The 19,207-nt window shown below is 44.0% G+C and overlaps 1 protein-coding gene across 2 annotated transcripts in view; it reads right to left on the bottom strand.

Annotated features, from left to right (window-relative positions):
* The window catches only part of LAMA3 (laminin subunit alpha 3), a 272,359-nt gene that overhangs the window by 193,519 nt on the left and 59,633 nt on the right, over window positions 1-19,207 (bottom strand). For both annotated transcript variants that reach the window (XM_019465535.2, XM_019465536.2), the window contains exons 3-5: window positions 5,104-5,221; window positions 4,047-4,165; window positions 2,376-2,546 (exon numbers count right to left, since the gene is read on the bottom strand). In XM_019465535.2, the coding sequence (XP_019321080.2) occupies window positions 2,376-2,546; window positions 4,047-4,165; window positions 5,104-5,221 (408 nt within the window). The remainder of the gene's footprint in view (window positions 1-2,375; window positions 2,547-4,046; window positions 4,166-5,103; window positions 5,222-19,207) is intronic.

The raw sequence follows: 19,207 nt of genomic DNA, 5'->3' as shown, positions 1-19,207 counted from the left end.
TTTCTTACAAAATAAACACACTCCTCAATCAAATGTCCTAGCATATTGCTGAATTTGTGCACCTTTAAAAGTCCAAGGCTTTAAATGCATGGAGAGAAATTGCCTTGGAAAGTAAGCATGCCCTATGATAGCTTTTTGGAAAAGGATTAAGTGAGTCCCAGGTCACTTTTTTATGTCAGTCTGGGTTTCATAAATCCAACACATTTATTTACCAAAAATAAATTTATAATATCAAAAATGTTGCACCTACTACATGCCGGCTTGGGGAAAGGAAAGAATATTGACAGCGATGGAGCAGATACAGTGTCTAGGCTTACCGGGCCACCAGCAGCTGTGAATGCCTAGCTAGCTCAGGGTTAGTAAGAATGAAGGCAGCGTTCAAGCTCCAAAGGGCCAGACAGAGCAAGCTTCAGACTCCCCTGGGGATCAGCCCCTAGACCAGGCCACAGATCTGGGAGACCATGTCAGCGGCCAGGCACGCCTCCGGTATGCTGGAGACCTCCCTGCTAGCAACGACAGGTGGCACAATCTACCAGCTCCTTTCCTTCTCAGACTCAGCAGAAGCCGCACAGGCCCCAGCGAGGAATCTGTGGGGTGTAGAATAATCTTTCTCATGAGGCCGTGCTGCCAGTGAGAAGACCTCGCTGTCAGCGAGGAAGTCTTTGAATTCACAAGGACGAGAGGACTTTTGTATCTTTGTGTTGCTGCTGTGCCCATCAGTCACCTTACAGCGCTCTATTCACTCCATGGAAGGGTTCTGTTCTGATTTCCACACTAACACCTGTTGAAGTATCTTACTAAGTCTTACTAAGTCTGAAGATATTAACAATCCCTGTTGTTAACATGGATAAATTCAGTATTAAAGGGCTTTCTAGGACAGGTTAACACTAAGAGCTCTCATGCTGATCGTCATAGAAGTTTCTCTCTACCCATGTGTTAAGGGCAGCAAGCAGCAAGGGAGAGAAGCCCTCAGTCAGACTTCACCGGAGCAGCACACATGAGAGAGTGTGATGTTCTGGTCTATTCTGTTCCTCCACTTCAAGAGGCAAACTAGATTGGCATGAGGGGTGTCCAGATTATATGTGAGATGAGCCTCATAAAAACTTCCTTCACAGAGACGACTATGTTCACCTAAGTAAAAAATATACGTACCTATGAGTAACAGATCTTGCAACCTCCAAAAAGACGATTAAAGGGAAAAGATGGTGAGGTGCATTTGTATCAAGGTTCCAAAATATCTGGGGACTGTAAACCCAGTCTGGCTACAGTCTATCCAAAAGCCCAGCTCTCCCCTTCATCCTGGGATCCAGTGTAGCCCCCACCTACAGCGGCTCAGAGAGAGCTAAGGGGGCACAAATGCAGCAGGCAAGCCACCTACACCCAAGATGACCTCTCTTTCTAGAAAATGATCAAAACTGTAGCAAAACCTACTTATCTCTCTGCCTTCCTCTTCCAGCTCTCTGATATTACCTACACAAGAAGCCAAACTCAGTAAGATACACTGTACATCTTCCATTCACCCTTCCAGGTCCACTCTCCAGGACCACCTTTTTCTTTCTGCCTTCTGCTCTGGGGCTGAAATTTATGGGCTACAACAAGGATCTCTTGCCCACTGGCTTCCTGTTGGGTTTGGCCAGTGGGAGGCACCAGCAGGAGATCAGAGGGTGGGAGAAGAGTGAGTTCAAGATATTTATTCTGCTGGCTCCCTCTCTGCCCAGGATGCAGGGGTACCATCCTGACACTGAGAGTAACAGATGTCTACCCAATGCAGTAGACATCACTAGTGCTCACAATACCTGTCTCCCCCACTGTGGCTGGATTACATTACCCAGCCTCCCGCACACGGCGGCTGGGGGGGGTGGTACTACACCGCCAATTCTTGCCAAGGGAGGTCACCAGTGTGGTCAGGAGCAGGTGGGTCTTCTCTATGCGCTCGCTTTCCTCATCTGCTGACCAGGTGCAGGGGATCTAGAGGTGGACTCTGAGGTCCTACAGGATGCCTGTACCTCTAGATAAAAAGAGTGTGCTTCCCCGAATGACTGCGTGGAGTCAATTCCACCTGCTGCCCACACTGGACTGTGACATGAACAAAAAATTAACCTTTATTTTGTTATGCCCCTGAGACTTGGGGATTATTTGTCAGAATAGCAGGCTAACACGAGAGGGGCTGTCATCTTTGACTTCGTCCTCTTCGAATAGAATGATTTTTCTTCAACAACTAAACTTCAAAGTTACATCTAGTATTTCATACAAGAACAACTCCTATGCCGACACCATTACTGGCTGTAAAGATTACTTGAAAGGCAGTTAATTTGATAAGCAAAAAAAAAAAGGCAACAGAAACTGTTCTGTAGGCACTTAGAAACACTACTCACCCGCCGAGTGACGGTTGGATCTCTCTGTGCTTTGGAAATGAGGTGTCCAAGAAGGGTGTTGGTTCGGAGAAAACACAGGCGGATGTTTGTAGCCTTTGTGAACTCCCTCAGGGTGTGAGAGAAAGTAAAATTTTTTGCACCTGGCCGGCCATTTATCAAGGACACCACAATCTAAAATAGTCACACACAGAAGGGAAAAAAGTCCTTTCATGAAAATACAGCCACAAGTAACTAAAAATAACATTTTTTTTTTTAGTTTGGTTTCTTTGAGCCATTAGAGTTTGTAGGTGGTCTTGGGTCTTGTTTACGTCTAAAAATATCATTGCTAGTTTTGTCTTTCCTTCCCACTTCCAGTTCCAAATTCTGGCTATCTCTCCTTAAAACCTGGGCTCTCAAAAATTGTTACCATTTCATTTTCAAACCCTTTGTTCTATCAGTGTAGTTATGGGGTTGTAATACTATGAAATGTTGAAAATATAAATATAATCTATAAATCTATAGATCTTAAAATCTATAAATATAAGAAAACAACTTTTGGTTGCATTGAAGAAACAAAGCTCAAGTTACCTAAAAACCCAAATGAGGTTGAAGAAAGGAAGTCTCTGGATATAGAGTTGACTGTGGAAAGGACAAAAAGATCTATACAAAACCCAGGTTTGGTTTTAAAGCCTGAAGTGATGAAGTCCAAGTGCCAACAATAAGAGACAGGAACCACTCATCAGCCATTGGAAGATACTGGATAGAGTTGCTCAAGAAAGATCTCTCCACCTAAAACAGGGAGACTGCCATCCTTAAAGAAGCTCATTTGAGGGGTACCTGGGTGGTTCAGTTGGCTAAGCATCCTACTCTTGATTTCAGCTCAGGTCATGATCTCCTGGTTTGTGAGATCTAGCCCCGCATCAGGCTTCACGATAACGGATGACCATGCAGAGCCTGCTTGGGATTCTCTCTCCCTCTCTCTCTGCCCTTCCCCCGCTCGCAAGCATGTGCTTGCATCCACGCACATGCGCCCTCTCTCCCTCTCTCTCAAAATAAATAAACTTAAAAACAAAAAGTTCATTTGAAAACTCATTTCATGCTCATGACGGCCTCACTTTCCAGGGAATTCTTCTCCAATTTTCGCCATTCTATTTTCCCATCTCCCATAACAATGGCCTAGCTGGCTTCACTAGGACCAAATGCAACTCCAAAGGGACAGCAATTCTTTTCTCCCTTATGGATGATTCTCACCCTGCCCAGAAGGACCAGGGATTCATGCTATCACCTACTCTTCATCTCCTTACTCTTACAGGGGATATTTATTTGTGAAGCAGTGGGAGGGGTCTTCACCTCAATCACCAGCAACCACTTTTTCAACATTGCACCAGAAAAGACAGTTCAAGACCTGTGAGCCTTGAATCCAGAGTCCTGACTTCCAAAGAATTTGAGACCTCAAATAGAACTTCCAATGTCAATTATACCTCAATTAAAAAAAAAAAAAAAAAAGGAATTTCCAACCCAACTCATTCTGGGAGTCTGCAGTGTGAATTATTTACTAGTTAGTTCTAAGTTCTGGTTTCCGTCGTGATCTATGTTAGATATTGAAAGTGCAAGTTTCACAGTTATGGAAACTTTTATATCCTCATGTTCATTTCTGAGTCTTATCTCTCCCATCCTCCCGTATCTACTTACCTCACCATTTTCCAAAGGTACAATCCGGGAATATTCAGTAGTACAAAGTACATCATCATCTTGGCTGATAGCCATATTTGCATTCTGCCCAAATTGTTCCAAACAATCTACTTTAGAGTCTAGGAATAAAAGATTTTAACACTATAAAATAAAATATTATGATATTATTGTAAATCTCTTAAGAAATCTTATGTATCCAGGGCGTCTAGGTGGCTGGGTTGGTGGAGCCTCTGACTCTTGATTTTGGTTCAGGTCATGATCTCACGGTTCGTGGGATCAAGCCCCATGTCAGGCTCTGTACTGACAGCATGGAGCCTGCTTGAGATTCTCTCTCTCTTCCTCTCTCTCGCTCTCAAAATAAATAAACATTTTTAAAAATAAGAAAAAAAGTAAAGAAATCTTACATTTTCTTAAGAAAATCCATCAGAAGGAAAGAACAGAGAAACATTTAAGGTTTTTAGACAAAAGCTTAAACTAAAGTTTTTAATTCATGAAAGAAAATACCAAGCCATGTCAGGCCACTTACTTCCAACAGAAATGTGTGGAGATGTGGTTCTAACTCCTCACTCCTCATTAGGCAAGTTTACCCTCTAAGGAGCATTCATGGAAAGCCCAGTGACTTTGTAAGCGAAATTTCTATCCGCCTCAATTCATCATAGGGTTCAGAGACACTGACACTCTTCATTAGTTGAAGATAACAGGGTCAAGGTAAATAATGTGAGATGCAGGATCCATGAAGATGAAACTTAGTCCCTAATTCTACATAAAAGGAAAAGGACTGGAGCTATGGCCCAGTTACAGGTACACTGCTTCTTCCTAAACAGTGGTAAAAGGTTTATCATAAGAGGCATTTCAACCTCAGTTCCGCATGTGTATCCTTGGAATTAATGCATGCATGCTTGAGTAACAAGAATGTTCTGAGAGTAAACCAGAAAGTTAAAATTGACCCGTCCCTAATTAGCCAAACTGAGAGACTAATTTTCTAGTTAAATCCAGTGTTGATCTGTTGCAAATAATTAAAGTACCTCATAACATAGTCATAAGCAAGGTTACTTACGAGCAAAGTATTGCCAAGGTGAGTAGGTGCTTCCAAAGTCTACAGATCTTTCCAAGACCCAAAGATCAGGGCGAGGAGAATTTGCAAATTTGATTATAATATAGGCCACATGGAAAAGCTGATAAAGCAAAGGAGATACAGTTATTATACAACCTTGACCATCTCTATGTGATGCTGATCCAAGGAAACACATCAAGCCACCCCTCTCCCAAGATCCAGATCCTATTTATAACTGCCTACAGGGCAACTCTGTCTCAGTGCAGACTCTCAAGCTTATGGTGTTCAAAACCAAATCATCATTTTTCTTCCTCCACCAGATCTATACACGAATCTTTGTCACACCTTATTCATTTCATCCTTGATTTTTAACAAGGCTACACAGTATCTTAAAGCCTTTATCTTCGAAAAATCTTATATCAAGCAAACAACCATCTTGTGCTAAGCTCTCCCAGGACCAAGAACCAACAGTACAGCCCAGAGTGTCTCCCAGGAGTGCCACGGCCCCTGGTCCCAGGTCTTGGAGAGCTCACAGCTGCAGAACTGAGAGCAAAGCAACTCTTTGGTAGAGTAATAGTACCTCCTTCCCCTGCATCATCTCCACTGTCTCCTTTTTTCTGGATTGTTCTCCCTCTTTTTGATTTTCTCGTTCATCCTCATTACTCTTTTGCCCATGGCCAGAACCATGCATAAGTATGGAAGAGACACGGGGAGACTTTGGTCCTTTCTTTGCCGTCCCCCTGATGAATCGCAACATGCCTCCCACAATGGACCTCAGGCATTCTTGCAAATCTACTCTTACCCTTCCCTGAAAACTTATATGGCTTGGATTTTGAACCCTGAAAGTCTATGTATTTCCCAAAGAGCCTGATACGACAATAAACACAGGTGTTAAATATGTTAACATGTCAAGGAACAAGGATTATCTCTACCCCCCCATGCTCTCCACCCCCCGCACTCCCTGACCCCAAGTAACAGAGCCAACAGTGACTCTCAGAAGAGGATTCCCCCACCTTATTAACTAGCCCAATAGAGCAATTTGAACAATGAGTGTGTCTAGTTAGAGAAAGAGGCAGTACTCAGACTTTGTGAGATCCTTTCATTTCTTAGGGACAAAATAAGGGGGTTTCCTCTTTATATTTTTTTACATACAATGATATGGTAAGAGTCACATATTTTAAAAAATTAAAAAGTCTAGGGGTGCCTGGGTGGTTCGGTTGGTTGAGCAGCTGACTTCAGCTCAGGTCATGATCTCACGGCTCGAAGGCTCATGAGTTCGAGCCCCACATCGGGCTCTGTGCTGACAGCTCAGAGCCTGAAGCCTGCTTCAGATTCTGTGTCTCCCTCTCTCTGCCCCTCCCCCACTAGTACTCTGCCTCCCTCCCTCTCTCTCTCTCTTTCTCTCTCTCAAAAATAAATCTTAAAAAAAAAGTCTTAGAACTAGCAGCTAGTTGTAAATGCTCCAAACCTGGTACCAGAAGCCAAAATCTTTGGGACAATGGTTTTCAAATTTCAGTCTCAGGACCCATGCACACTTCTTACAGTTATTGAGAACCTCTAAAAGCTTTTGTTTATATGGGTTATATCTCTTGGTAATGTACCCATATTAAATATAAAAGCAGAGAAAATTGAAAAATCTATTACCAATTCACTTAAAATAATAATAAACCCACTATATGTTAACATAAACACCATATTTTTATAAAAAAAAAATTACTACCTTTTCCAAAACTTAAAAACTGTACAGAGAGTAGTGGCTTCACTTTACATTTTTAAAGCCTCTTTAAATGTGTGCATTAATAGAAGACATTTGGATTCTCACACTGCTTCTGTATTGTTTTGATTGAAGTATTTAAAGAAAATCTGGCTTCACATAGATCTGTTATAGGAAAGGGGAGGATCTCAAAGCTTGTGGACCTCCTGAAAGGTCTTGGGGACCTCAAAGGGTTCCAAGCCACACTGTGAGAACCACTGCTCTTGGTCACAGAGATTACCCTTTGCCCTAAGAAGCCCCTTGGTTTATTCTCTGCAGAAGGAAGAATTGTCACACCAATGACTTGAAAACCCTAAATTCAGGCAGTTCTGTCCCAGTCAAACACTTGTTCTTTGATCTTGAAAAAAAGCCGCTTCACTGGCTCAGATTAATGTTCTCAGATTATTTACTGATCCTTGGAAATAAGTGATCCAACCTCATGGAGAAAAACTGATTAGGAATTGTAAGGTATTCTGAAAACCATAATCTATTCTAAAGATAGAAATAATTTCCAAAAGACACATACCATTATTACATAGTGAAGAAATTCAGAGGAAATCCCAAAACTCCAAGTTTGGAAAATCACTACAAATGTATTTCCCTGAAAACTATTTGCATATCTCTTAGGCCACATCAAAGTAAGACCGCCTTTAGATATGAGTAAGATAGGATATAAAGGAAACATTTTTGGATACAGGAATCATTCAAAGCATTCTTAACCTCTTCCCTCAAAATTCCACAATCATAGCACACACACACCGCAAAGAACAACATATTTACTTAATAGTTTATGATCTAACAGTTACTATGTTCCAGGTACTACGTGAGACACCTCACAAACATTCTCTCTTAAGAAGTTAAGTAACATGTCCAAGTATTCTAGGCCTAAAATCCTGAGCCTATGTGTATTCTACTCACTGATCATTAGCTAAGCCATAGAATCTAAGAGGTACTTAATAGTTGACCTGTTTCATCCTAGAGGGAGTAAATTATCAGAAAACTTCCAAATACCATTATTGCCAATCACCCTAAGATTCCATTATAGGGAGCCTGGAGATGGGGAGCTATGTTATAATACATCTCGAGGATTATTTGAGTGCATTGGTTTTTCCAAAGCTGCACTTTCTGCTACTGAAAACCTCAAATAAATAAAACAGTCTCGGTGGCTCAGAAGGGATACTCTTTTTGTTTCACTTCATTCTGTTCCAAGGTAATGTCTCCTTTCTTTCTGGATTGTTCTCCCTCTTTCTGATTTGGATTTCATTGGATTGGATTTGACCTGGATTGTGCTCCCTCTGAAGCAAGCACAGCAGTTAAAAATTCCAAATCTAGGAGCCAGTGCAGACATGCCTCAGTGTGCTTCCCCCCACCACCTGCCAACCTTTAGAAGCCTGCCACCAGGTCTAATTTAATAAGCCTACTGATCCTACCAACTCGTCTTCCAGTGCCCATGGAATGGGACATCCCTTCCATTTTCATCTTAGGAACTGGTTTCTGAGGTTCCTCAACGCATGTTTAAGTGCCCCGACTGTTGCTAGGGTGCACTTTGTTTCTTCTGACCCCATCTGCATGACCAGACCCTATGGTTTCTCTATCACCACCACCGCTGTGTAACCTGCAGTCAATTCTCGCTGAGAACTCCAGCTCTGCAGCAAATGTCCTCTGAGATTCAAAATGTCACTGCAAGGCAAAGTGAGTGGTCCCCAAAGTGGGTTTGCAGTTCGGTTCATTCAAGTCAAGCCAACAGGTATTAATTTATTTTTTTTTTTACTTGATGATTTAAAATCACGTGCCTTTTAAATGGCTCCTTCCAGGGGTGTCTGGGTGGCTCAGTTGGTTAAGCGTCCAACTTCAGCTCAGGTCATGATCTCACAGCTTGTGAGTTCGAGCTCCACATCAGGCTCTGTGCTGACAGCTCAGAGCCTGGAGCCTGCCTCAGATTCTGTGTCGCCCTCTCTCTCTGTTCCTACCCTGCTCACACTGTCTCTCTCTCTCTCAAAAATAAACATTAAAAATAAATAAATAAATAAATAAATAAATAAATAAATAAAGGGCTCCTTCTGTTAAACTCCCATTATTAGTTACTTATGCTTGTTCCTTGATCACTCACAATTCTTCAAAGCATTCATGAGTGACTTATGAGATTCACAGACGTAAACAAGGGCCCTTCATGAGGCTAGGAAGTGCCAGACTATGAAAGCTCTAGAAGCAGAAAAGCAGGGGCAGAGCTGTGCAATTCAGAGAAATAATATTTGGGAGTCAAAGATAAGGAGGAAGAAATGACCAGGAAGAACTGAGCTGTAGTCTTTTCTCCATGTGATTTTGGAATGAGCTGCAGAGGCCTTGAACTTCATGATCAATCAGTTGGAGATACAAAGTAGTCTTTTAAATAATGTTTCAAGAAGCAGGTAATAGGGGCGCCTGGGTGGCTCAGTCGGTTGAGCGTCTGACTTCAGCTCAGGTCATGATCTTGCAGTTCATGAGTTTGAGCCCCGCGTTGGGCTCTGTGCTGACAGCTGAGAGCCTGGAGCCTGCTTCAGATTCTCTGTCTCCCTCTCTCTGCCCCTTCCCCGCTCATGCTCTCTCTCTGTCTCCCAAAAATGAATAAACGTTAAAAAAATTAAAAAAAAAAGAAGCAGGTAATAATAATAGGTAGAGTGTGAGGCACTTTGACTTCAAATGTCTCTAAAGTGAGCAGGTGAGACAAGATGGCATCATCTGACCTTTGCTTCTCTGCCAATGCTCACCATTCTGAAGCCTCTGAGATTCCAGCTCACTACAGCCCATGATTTCAGGGCCTTCCCAGATGGCCATGTAGTACATGTTCAATAAATACTGTGGATAGATGCATGGACGGATGGATATTAAAGTTGTGTAGCTGCCTCCAAGTTCAGGAGGCAGAGGTGAACCCCCAAGTGTTCTAGCTAGTACCCAAGCTCGGTGGACTGCTAAGGGTGCAGGAGAACCAACCCCCTGCACTGAATCCTTTGCCTTGCCACCCTCTGGGCACGTGACTCTAAGCACCTCCCTGAACCACTCTGAGATTTTATGTCCTCGCCCATAAAATAGTAACATAAAATGATCATAAAAAATATTTGTCAAGTAAATAAGAAGCAATAACATCCATGTCATACAAAGTTTATGTTCTCATCTAAAAGAGCACCTATCATGCTCTGTGGCATATATTCACTTTCATCTGTTGTTCCCACATTTGTGTCTTAATCACTCCTGTAGCCTCAGAATAGGTGCTTAATAAATGTTGTTGAATTGAAATGAAATTCATAAATGGGACACGCGAAATTGCAAAATGCTATGCAAATGTATCTAAAGTCATATCTGGAATTAGCTTCTCGCTCAACTAGATAGCACACCCTCCACCAAAAGTCTTAAGTTTGTGATATGAAATTAGTCTGCTCTAACAGCTTTAGGATTTGATAAGCATATTGCTCCACAAAGTGGAGTAAAATTTCTAATTCACTTTTCCACTTTTTATTTTGCATGATTTTCAACCCTCCAGGAAAGCTCAAAGAATGGTACAATGGACATCAATATGTTTTTCATCAGATGCACAAAACGTTAACATTTTGCCATACTTGTGCTCTCTCTCACGTATGCTCTTTCTGCACGTGCACATGCACACACACACACACGCACACACATACACACACTCTGTGTTTGAATCTTTGCAAGTAAGTTTCAGACATCATTATGCTTCACCTCTATTTCAGCAGGTATATCCCAAGAACATGGACTTTTCTACACACTCTCAACATTTTGATGTCTAAGAAATTTTTACCATTTGTACAAAAACATTATCTAACACACTGTCCATATTCAAATTTCCCTGATTCTCCTAACAATACCCATTGGATTCCAATCCAGGATTACATGCATCATGTACCTATTAAGTCTTTTGTGTCCTATAACCTAGAGCAGTCCCCCCATGGTTTTTGTCTTTCCTGACATTGGCATTAAGAAGAGTCCACGTCCTTTCTGTCACAGAAGGGTCCACAATCTGAATTTGCCTGATTATTTTCTCATGATCTGGTTAAGCATTTTGGCAAGACTACTTCTTGCATTACCTTTCTTCTCATGGCATCACGCCAGGGGGCACAAGATGCCAGGTGGTCCTATTATCAGTGATGCTATGTTTGATCCTCTGTCTAATGAGGTGTCCACCCGATTTCCCCCATCATTATCTTTTTACCTTTGTCATTAATCAGTAACCTGTGAAGAGGCACCTTCAAACATTTAGTTTCTATTAGCTAAATTATAAACATTCCCACTCTCCATGTAAAAATACGAATACAAGTTAGGAAAAGTAAGGCCCAAAATATGGAACAAAACCATTAAACTTCTTCTATGTCTGGTGCCCATTTAGAAAGCTTATCTATGGAGCTAATTCTATAGACAAAAATGTTAATTGCGAAGGAAAAATGCAGATCGAGTGAAATTAAACTCTATTTTGGTAACCTTGTTTGAGAACGTCTTACAAAATGAAATATAATCCTCATAAAACAATCAAGGCCAATGATGAAAACACAACTCAGCTGGCCTGAAAAAAGGATCCTTTTAATCATGGTCCAAAGAACACATCTGCCAATGGCAGAACAAAGTCACCCCTTTCTTGTAAGTTTATCATCACCTGGGGCTGAAAAACCCAGTCTCTGGCACCATCAAAAAGACTGTGCTCAGGAGAAAAGTCACTTTGTCCCTCCGTGCCTCTTACTGTCTCCCAGAAGCACCTGCTCACCTGTGAGGAGGGAACGTGGATCATTTCAGAAACTTACAGGAAGGGACTCAAGAGGTCCCTAGGTCAACCTCTCACCCAGGTTAAGAACCTTCACCCAAGAATCTCTTTTTGAGAGGAAACCCACAGCATTGCTGACAAGTTCCAGCCATTATCTTTCCATGGTGTTTTGTCAAAAACTTTCTCTCCTAAGTCCACTTCCCCTGCCTTGGAGTAACACAGATCTCCACTCTTTATCCCACATGACAGCCTGCCCAGGGTTTAAATACCAACAACCATGTTTCCCTGGGTTCTTTTTAAGGAATTAAAATTCCAGTCAGCAGGAGGCAAAGACAGGGGTAGAAAGTGGAAAGGAGAGAAGAATCAAGTCTCTCATTTCCTCATTAAAAATAACTACAATAGCCTGAGAAATAGCAACCCTAAAGCAAAATTGAGTCTAAAGATTTGGAACACTCCAATAACTTGGAAAATGACAAGCCTACTATTTTTTTAATGGAAGATTTCGAGAAAAAAATTGAAAGATAGAGAAAAGGTCAAACACTTGCATCTGTATCTTATTTCTGGTGAGTTCTTAACTCTGGAGAAAAAAATGATTAATGCTGTAGAGCAGGATTTTCAGTCCTTGTGGACTTTAAGCATTATTCCCCAAGTAGACTCAAAGTGCAGAATTTGAGACTAGCATATGTTGCTCAGGAACATTTTATCTACAAGTAACAATTTACAAAATGGTGGTGGTTTTAAATAAGCTGAAGCCCCCTGGAATCTAAGAACTCTGGGTCCAATTTCCTAGTAACACCTTATATTTTATCCTGCTCTGGTTACTCTAACTGTCCGAAATTTTTTTTTTTTTTTTGTCTAGGGCCTGATTCTCCCTGTAAAACTCAGGGAGTTTTCTGTAAGAAAACTGCCCGTGGCATTTGGTTCACTCACTGAACTGAAAAGCAGCCTAGGAATTTGTCTGACAAACTATACAGAACAAGGGAAATTTCACAGTCAGGATCTTTCAAGGTAAAGAGGTTTCACTAATGCAACATTGTTAATTACCAAAGACTAAGTCATCAAACTCTTCCTTGAATCTGGTTAAAATTTTTTAGACTCAGTGATTCCTGAAAATAGATTGATTTCTATAAATGGCTTATACAGGCTTCAACAAAATATTTCTCGGTCATGGTGATTTGTCTTCAATCAGATTCCAAACTATGTGACTGTCACTTTTCATAAAGATCACACCCTCCTTGGGGCACCTGGGTGGCTCAGTCGGTTGAGCTTCCAACTCTTGATTTCAGCTCAGGTTATGATCCCCAAGTCATAAGATCAAGCCCCGCGTCAAGCTGCGAGGTTAAGTGTGGAGCCTACTTGGGATCCTCTCTCTCTTTCTCTCTCTCTCTCTCTCTCTCTCTCTCTCTCTGCCCCTCCCCTACTCATTTTCTCTCTTTCTCAAATAAAAAAAAAATTTAATTAAAAAAAAAAAAAAAAGATCACACCCTCCAGAATGTCCCAGGCTCTTCCTCTTGACAAATATCTTTCTACCTAGAGAGTTGTAACATTTTGGGCCTGTACTCATAATGGTCCTTTCCTACTCTTATGGGCTATCGTATTCCCTTTTCCTCTGTTACTTCTTTCTTAAGTTCACCAACCATGGCTATATCATAGTTTTACCTAAGGCTAAAATTATCCTTTTGGCTGTGTATCCAACGATCTTCCTGATGACAGGGCACCTCAGAAACCTTTTCGACAACAGTTGTAAGTGTCTGTAGAGCATAATGGTGGTCACCTAGATTTTATTACATGAACTTAAGAATAACAGAATGAAGTTTAAGCTGACATGTCATTTCAGACCAGCTGGGCTACAGATTAAATATTCTTAGAACTCATCCTTTGGCCAAAAGGGGTCTTTACCTCCTGAACACTAAATCCCCTGGTGTGGTTCTCCAAGGGGATGGTACCACCAGCTGGGGTGTGTGGAGAATGTAAAGAGACATTTTCCTGGTTGTCACAACAACAAACCCAAATAAAGGAAGAGACCGTGCATCTGCATCGGCATCATCTCCACCCTGAGAAAGATCACAGCCAGTCCCGGGTGAGGACGCTGCTTCCCGGGTGTCTGGGACCTGCCGTCCAGAGTAGCAGTGGAGAGGCAGCCACGTCACAGGCATTTGTCTTATGTTTATTGAGACTTTTGAGGACCTGAATGCCCTTCCCACCTTATGAATCTGGGGCTGGGAACGGAATGCACCTTCTAACCTTAGAAGCTGAAAATGCCAGCTTCCTGACTCCTGTGGCAGGTAAGGCAATACGAGTACATGACCCAGCCTCAGCTAATCAGAAGACTCCTTCCAAGATTTTACTCCTAGAGCAAGTGATAGAAAGAGGTAGGGGCACAGACAATGAAGAATTCTTTCTGGAAGCAACAAAGATGGCAGTACCATCTGGCTTCTAGGGATAGTTGCAGACCCCAGCACAGGTGTACTGAGTCCAGAGTCCAGACTCAGGGCTGACTGTTCATCAGTACCTGCTGCCGCAAGTGGCATTCGGCCACAGCTGTGTCCTCTGCAGACCTGCCTATGGGTCAGACCGTGCGAAACCTTTGCTTCTGCCCATTCTCTGAGCCTGATTCTCCGTGCTCTTGAAAACCCCTCCCGCTACCTCACCTCTGCTCCTTCCACTCTCAGAGGTGACCTCTTCTCTTTCACAGGGAAAATGAGAACTACCAGAAAGGGACTGCCTTCCCTTCCCTTTGCAAATCGATGAGCCATTTGCAACTACACATCTTCTTTTTCCCTCTGGACCAATGGAGGGAGGAGCCTCTTCTTGTCTAAAGCCAATCCCTTCCTCAGGACTCTGGGTCCCCTCCCGCCTTCTGCTGTATCTTTCCCATCAGCTTTTAAAGTCTCTTCCATCTCGAAGTCAGGAAAAGCTTCTCCTTCCATCCAAACCCCCTCCTCCCCTCACAGAGCACTTCTTGTAAGAGTATGCACTGTCTTGTCCGTTGCTCACCTCTCACTCACTCCCAGCTCACCCAGGGTTAGATCTCAGTCTTTCCTCACTCATACAACACTATCCCCACATCATACCATGACTCTCGGTATTTATTTCTCTAGCCCAGACGTTCATGAAAACTTCAGACCCACATTACAACTATCTGCTCCACACCACCTGAAAGACCTCACCTCCTTCTCAACTCAGCAGGACCCAGTGAAGCCTGATCCCAGCCACCCCCTCCCCCCCCCCCCCCCCCCCGCCGGAGCCTGCTAATTCCTCTTTAATCCATGGGTCTCAGCGAAGCCTTCTCTCTAGTGAGACCTCTGTATTTTATGCTTTCTGGAGCATCCTGTTTTTCCTTTAAAACACTCCTTACAGGATAACTAAATAAATATTCATAGCTAGAGTGTTCATGGCCTAGTGAATACAGGATGGGTGTCTGATTATCCTGCCCACTCAGGAACTGCAACAGGAATCCTCTGGCTACACGTAGCTTAGGTCAGGGCAGTGCCCGCACTTTGCCTGGATGAGGGTGGGGCTGGTAGGTGGCCAAAACCCTAAGGCCAAAACTTACTTGGCATAAAACGGGACAGCTCAAAGTCACCTTCACTGTATGGAAACAGTGCCTCTTGGCTGAGCTCTCAGATCTGAACACGAGATGGCCTCTTGTGTCCCAAAGGATCCCACTCAAATGCCCTGGCTCCTGCGGACCACAGCAAGCACTTTCATAGCCAGACAAATGTATGGCACATTGTGAAGCTGCAGGGTAGGCAGAGGCCTGGGTGTGAAGGGTCAGAGTGCAATGGGGTGAAGGGAGGTTGTGGGCAGCAGATGGAGTGTGGACAGGCTCCACGCCTGATGGCTGTCAGGAAAAGTGGGTTCTGTGCCCATCTCAGCATCTGCCAGAGTCAGTAACCTTGGGTCAATTTCTGAAATCCACCCCCAGGCGAGACACAGTTATGAATTTAAGCAGGGATTCAAGCCTGCCCCAGACAGGATGTGGGGTGGAACCTGAGGGAAGAGGGCAGGGTGACCAGACACAGCCACGGCAGATGTAGGTTAAGCCGAGAAACCGGAGCCAGTGGCCCCGAGCTAATGGGCTCCAGGTGAATGTGAGAGCAATGATACTCCACCCTGCACGCTGGCAGAGAAGGGGACTGCGGTGGGGGAGTGGTCGGTGGGGACACCTTCCATGCCCACAGGACCCATCCCACTCAATGCCAACCACCACCTCGTGGGAACGAGGTCTGAGTCTGAAGATGGTAGGTGGGGTGAGTGACTAGGCCTTCTAGAAAGGTGGGTCTGAGGGTGGAGGGTGGGTAGAGCCCCAAGTTCCATCATCAAACCTCCGCACGATGACCCACCCCCTCTCTCATTTCCCATGGGTCCACCCCTACCCACTCCCTTCCCCTTCCTGCTCTTCCTTCCGGAAGCCTCTCCCCAACCCAAGGCACCTTTGTCCCTGTGCCCCAAAAGCTACACAGAAAGGGAGGATTATACCATAACGTTAATGCCATCCCATCTTGCAAACATGGCACATGACAGCCATTTTAGCTACACAAGGGACTAAATGGGTTTTTAAGACATAGCTCAGGAAGTCCTTTTTATAACATGTTTTTTTTTTTCTGGGGGAAAAATGCAACACGAGTTCTAAATACCTGATGCAGCTTTTAGCACACACCTCATTTATACTTTTATATGATTTCCCCTAAGGCAACATTCCATTAATTAAATGAATGTGAAAGACCATCTCACTAATGACTGTACAAACACCAACCCTGCCGTAGTGATCAGACGCAAAGAAATGGACACACATACAGTCTCAATGCACTTTCAAAAAACATAAAGTTCGTGAATATGGAAGACATCAAACCAGATGTCACAGCACATTTATACAAAGTATACGTGTGTGTATATATGTATACATACATGCGTGTGTGAATATATATACGCGTGTATGAATACATACACGTATTCGTGCCCATGTACACACAGTCACACTCATTAGAATGGTGACAGTCAATAGACTGGTTACACTGCAGCTGACAATCAACAGAGAATCTCAGGGATTAAATCTGCATCTCACTCACGCCAGACGTCTCTTGAGGGTGGACTCGTCTCTACACCCTCCTCACATGGGGACACAAACCAATAGAACCCCTACTATCTGGAACACCACTGAGGCGGGGAGGGAACAGGGTGCATCACACACCAAGTCGGGTCCCAGGACCATGCTTCCCTTCAAAGACATGGCCCAGCGCAGCTCTACTGGACATCCTGGCTAGCTAGAATTGCAGAGGTGCTGATGCTTACAGGACCCCGGGTCCTACCAATGTGGCCCCACAGCCCCTGCTAGGTTGGAAGTCAATGGTAGAAGCTGAGACTTCAGAGGAGTTGAGCTCTCTCTCCTTTTGCCCACACTACCCACGGTGGACACAAAAGGCAACTCTACCAGAGAGAAGAAGTAAGTGTTCAACTCTGGACATTCAGCCACGCTGGGGGACGGTAGGATACTGCAGCGCTCTCAAAATTAGGTGTGCATTAGAAGCAGCTGGGGAGCATCTTAAAATGCAGATTCCCAGATACTATTCTAGAAACTCTAATTCAGTAGGTCTGCAGTGAGGCCTAGAAACAGAGCTTAAAGCAAAAGGAAAACACACGAGCCCCTGTACAAAGGCAAGAAAAAAGGTGCCTTTAACACTACTAAAGTACACTTTTTCCTTCCTTCCATAATTTCTTTCTTGGCCAATCATGATTTTTTATTTGCTACTTAATGCTGGACTCCCTTGGGCAAGAAGATCGTCCCTGGGTGAGAGCAGACCCTCACAGGTGCCAGGGGACTTTGCCCTGCCACTGGCTGTGTACACACCAGAATCCTCCTCCCTAAAACTGCTGGGTTGATACAATGCACCACACTGTGCTCTGGGCAAGGACAAGAGGCCAATCTCCCCTTCCTATGGACACACTACCCCAACCCACACAGACGGGCGACTCCTGAGCGACTAGAATTTCCCCACAGAAATGTGCCTGATACCTGGATGCAGGATGGGCGAGAGACTCATTCCTGTCAAGCTGCCCATGGCTCCAGTGCCTTGAGACAGGGGTGGCCCTGCCATGCCCCTCCTTGGCGTGGTGTGCATGTAGCCAAACCTCCATGCACCTGCTCTCAGACCCCAGCCAGGACGGCAGGGGGGAGACGGGGAGGAGGAAGAGAAGGTAGGAGATATGGAAGCACCAGGCCTTAGGGGAGCAGATGGCCAAGAACCTGTCCAGACTGGAAGATGATCCATAAGCCAGCATATCCTCCATTGTCCTATTGGACTTCACTTACAAAACACAAACTCAAACATAAAATTATTAAGAATCTCAGGATGACATTAACTCCCAAGCAGGGGTCCCCCTTCTGAGCACAGGGATTTAAGACTAACTTGGAGAAACACTGACCTAAAGACAGGCTCATCCAGAAGAGGGTAATCAAGAAAAGTCCCAACACCAAGAGTAGGACAAAAGGATAGAGACTCTGACAGCCATCCACTACTCCAGGCAGAGAGCCCCTCCCTGTTCTAGAATTTGACGTCAGGGTCCCAACCACAGACTACAGGCTCTCAGAGAACTGCTAAAAGAAAACAAGACTCTAAGGCCCAGACAGATGATCACGATGGACTCGTCGGTGTGACCAACCATTCTGGTTTTCCTGGCACTGTCTTAGTTTCACTGGTGAAAATCCTACATCCCAGAAAACATCTCGATCCCCAGAAAACCAAGATAGTTGGTTGCACTATGAGCAGGGCCAATATTGGCCCAACAACCTATTTATCTTTGAATGACTAATGGAAAGGCTGCTTCCTTGTGAAATCTTCCCCAAATATACCAAACAAAGATGCTTTCGCCCTCTGAGACAGGGAAACAAGGACTCCATAAAAATCTACTTTTTGCTCCTTTTCCTGCTTTGATTCTTGCTAGGAAGTGCACCCCGACCCCACTTTCTACACGCCTCACAATGCAAATAGTGTATGACTTCCTTGTAAGGGACAGGAGTTAATGATTTCTCTAGAATAGATAACATCTAAGGAAGGACTAGGTGAGAATGACCAGCCAAAGCTCTCATAGGCCATTCCAGACCACCGGCCTAAACATCTCAATGCCAAGCCCCCCTGACTCCCAGGACTAACACCTGGGCCTTTGTCTTTGTTCTAACAGGTTCCTGAATGCCTGAAAGGACACATACACCAGGCCACAATCCTCAATAAAAACCCCCAGAGACTGAACAAAGACAAGACTCAGGCTCCTTTCCTGAGTCTCCCTGAAGCCCCATCTGTATCTGCTCTATATCTTCAATAAACTCTGCTCTCACTTCCCGCTGGCTCAAATTTGATTTCTATCCTATGCAAAGCCAAGGACCCTCTTGCCTGGTCCCGCAGGGCGCCCTCTGGGTCCCCAGACCTGGCCTGCTGGCATCATCTCCATGGTAGTTATACTTATCAGGACGCACACTAATTCTTTTTCATGAATTTGACTCCCCAAGAAGAATGTGAAGTCCCAGAAGACATAGGAGGGATCCTATGGTATTGTAATGTATAAGAAATACATACTTGGTCCTGTCCCGTTTCTGACACACACTT

Source organism: Panthera pardus, unplaced genomic scaffold (genome assembly GCF_024362965.1).
Source record: "Panthera pardus isolate Hobbes unplaced genomic scaffold, ASM2436296v1 HiC_scaffold_15, whole genome shotgun sequence".
Lineage (NCBI taxonomy): Eukaryota > Metazoa > Chordata > Mammalia > Carnivora > Felidae > Panthera > Panthera pardus.
Note: the sequence above shows the minus strand (reverse complement) of the source record. Positions and strands in the feature narration are given on the sequence as shown.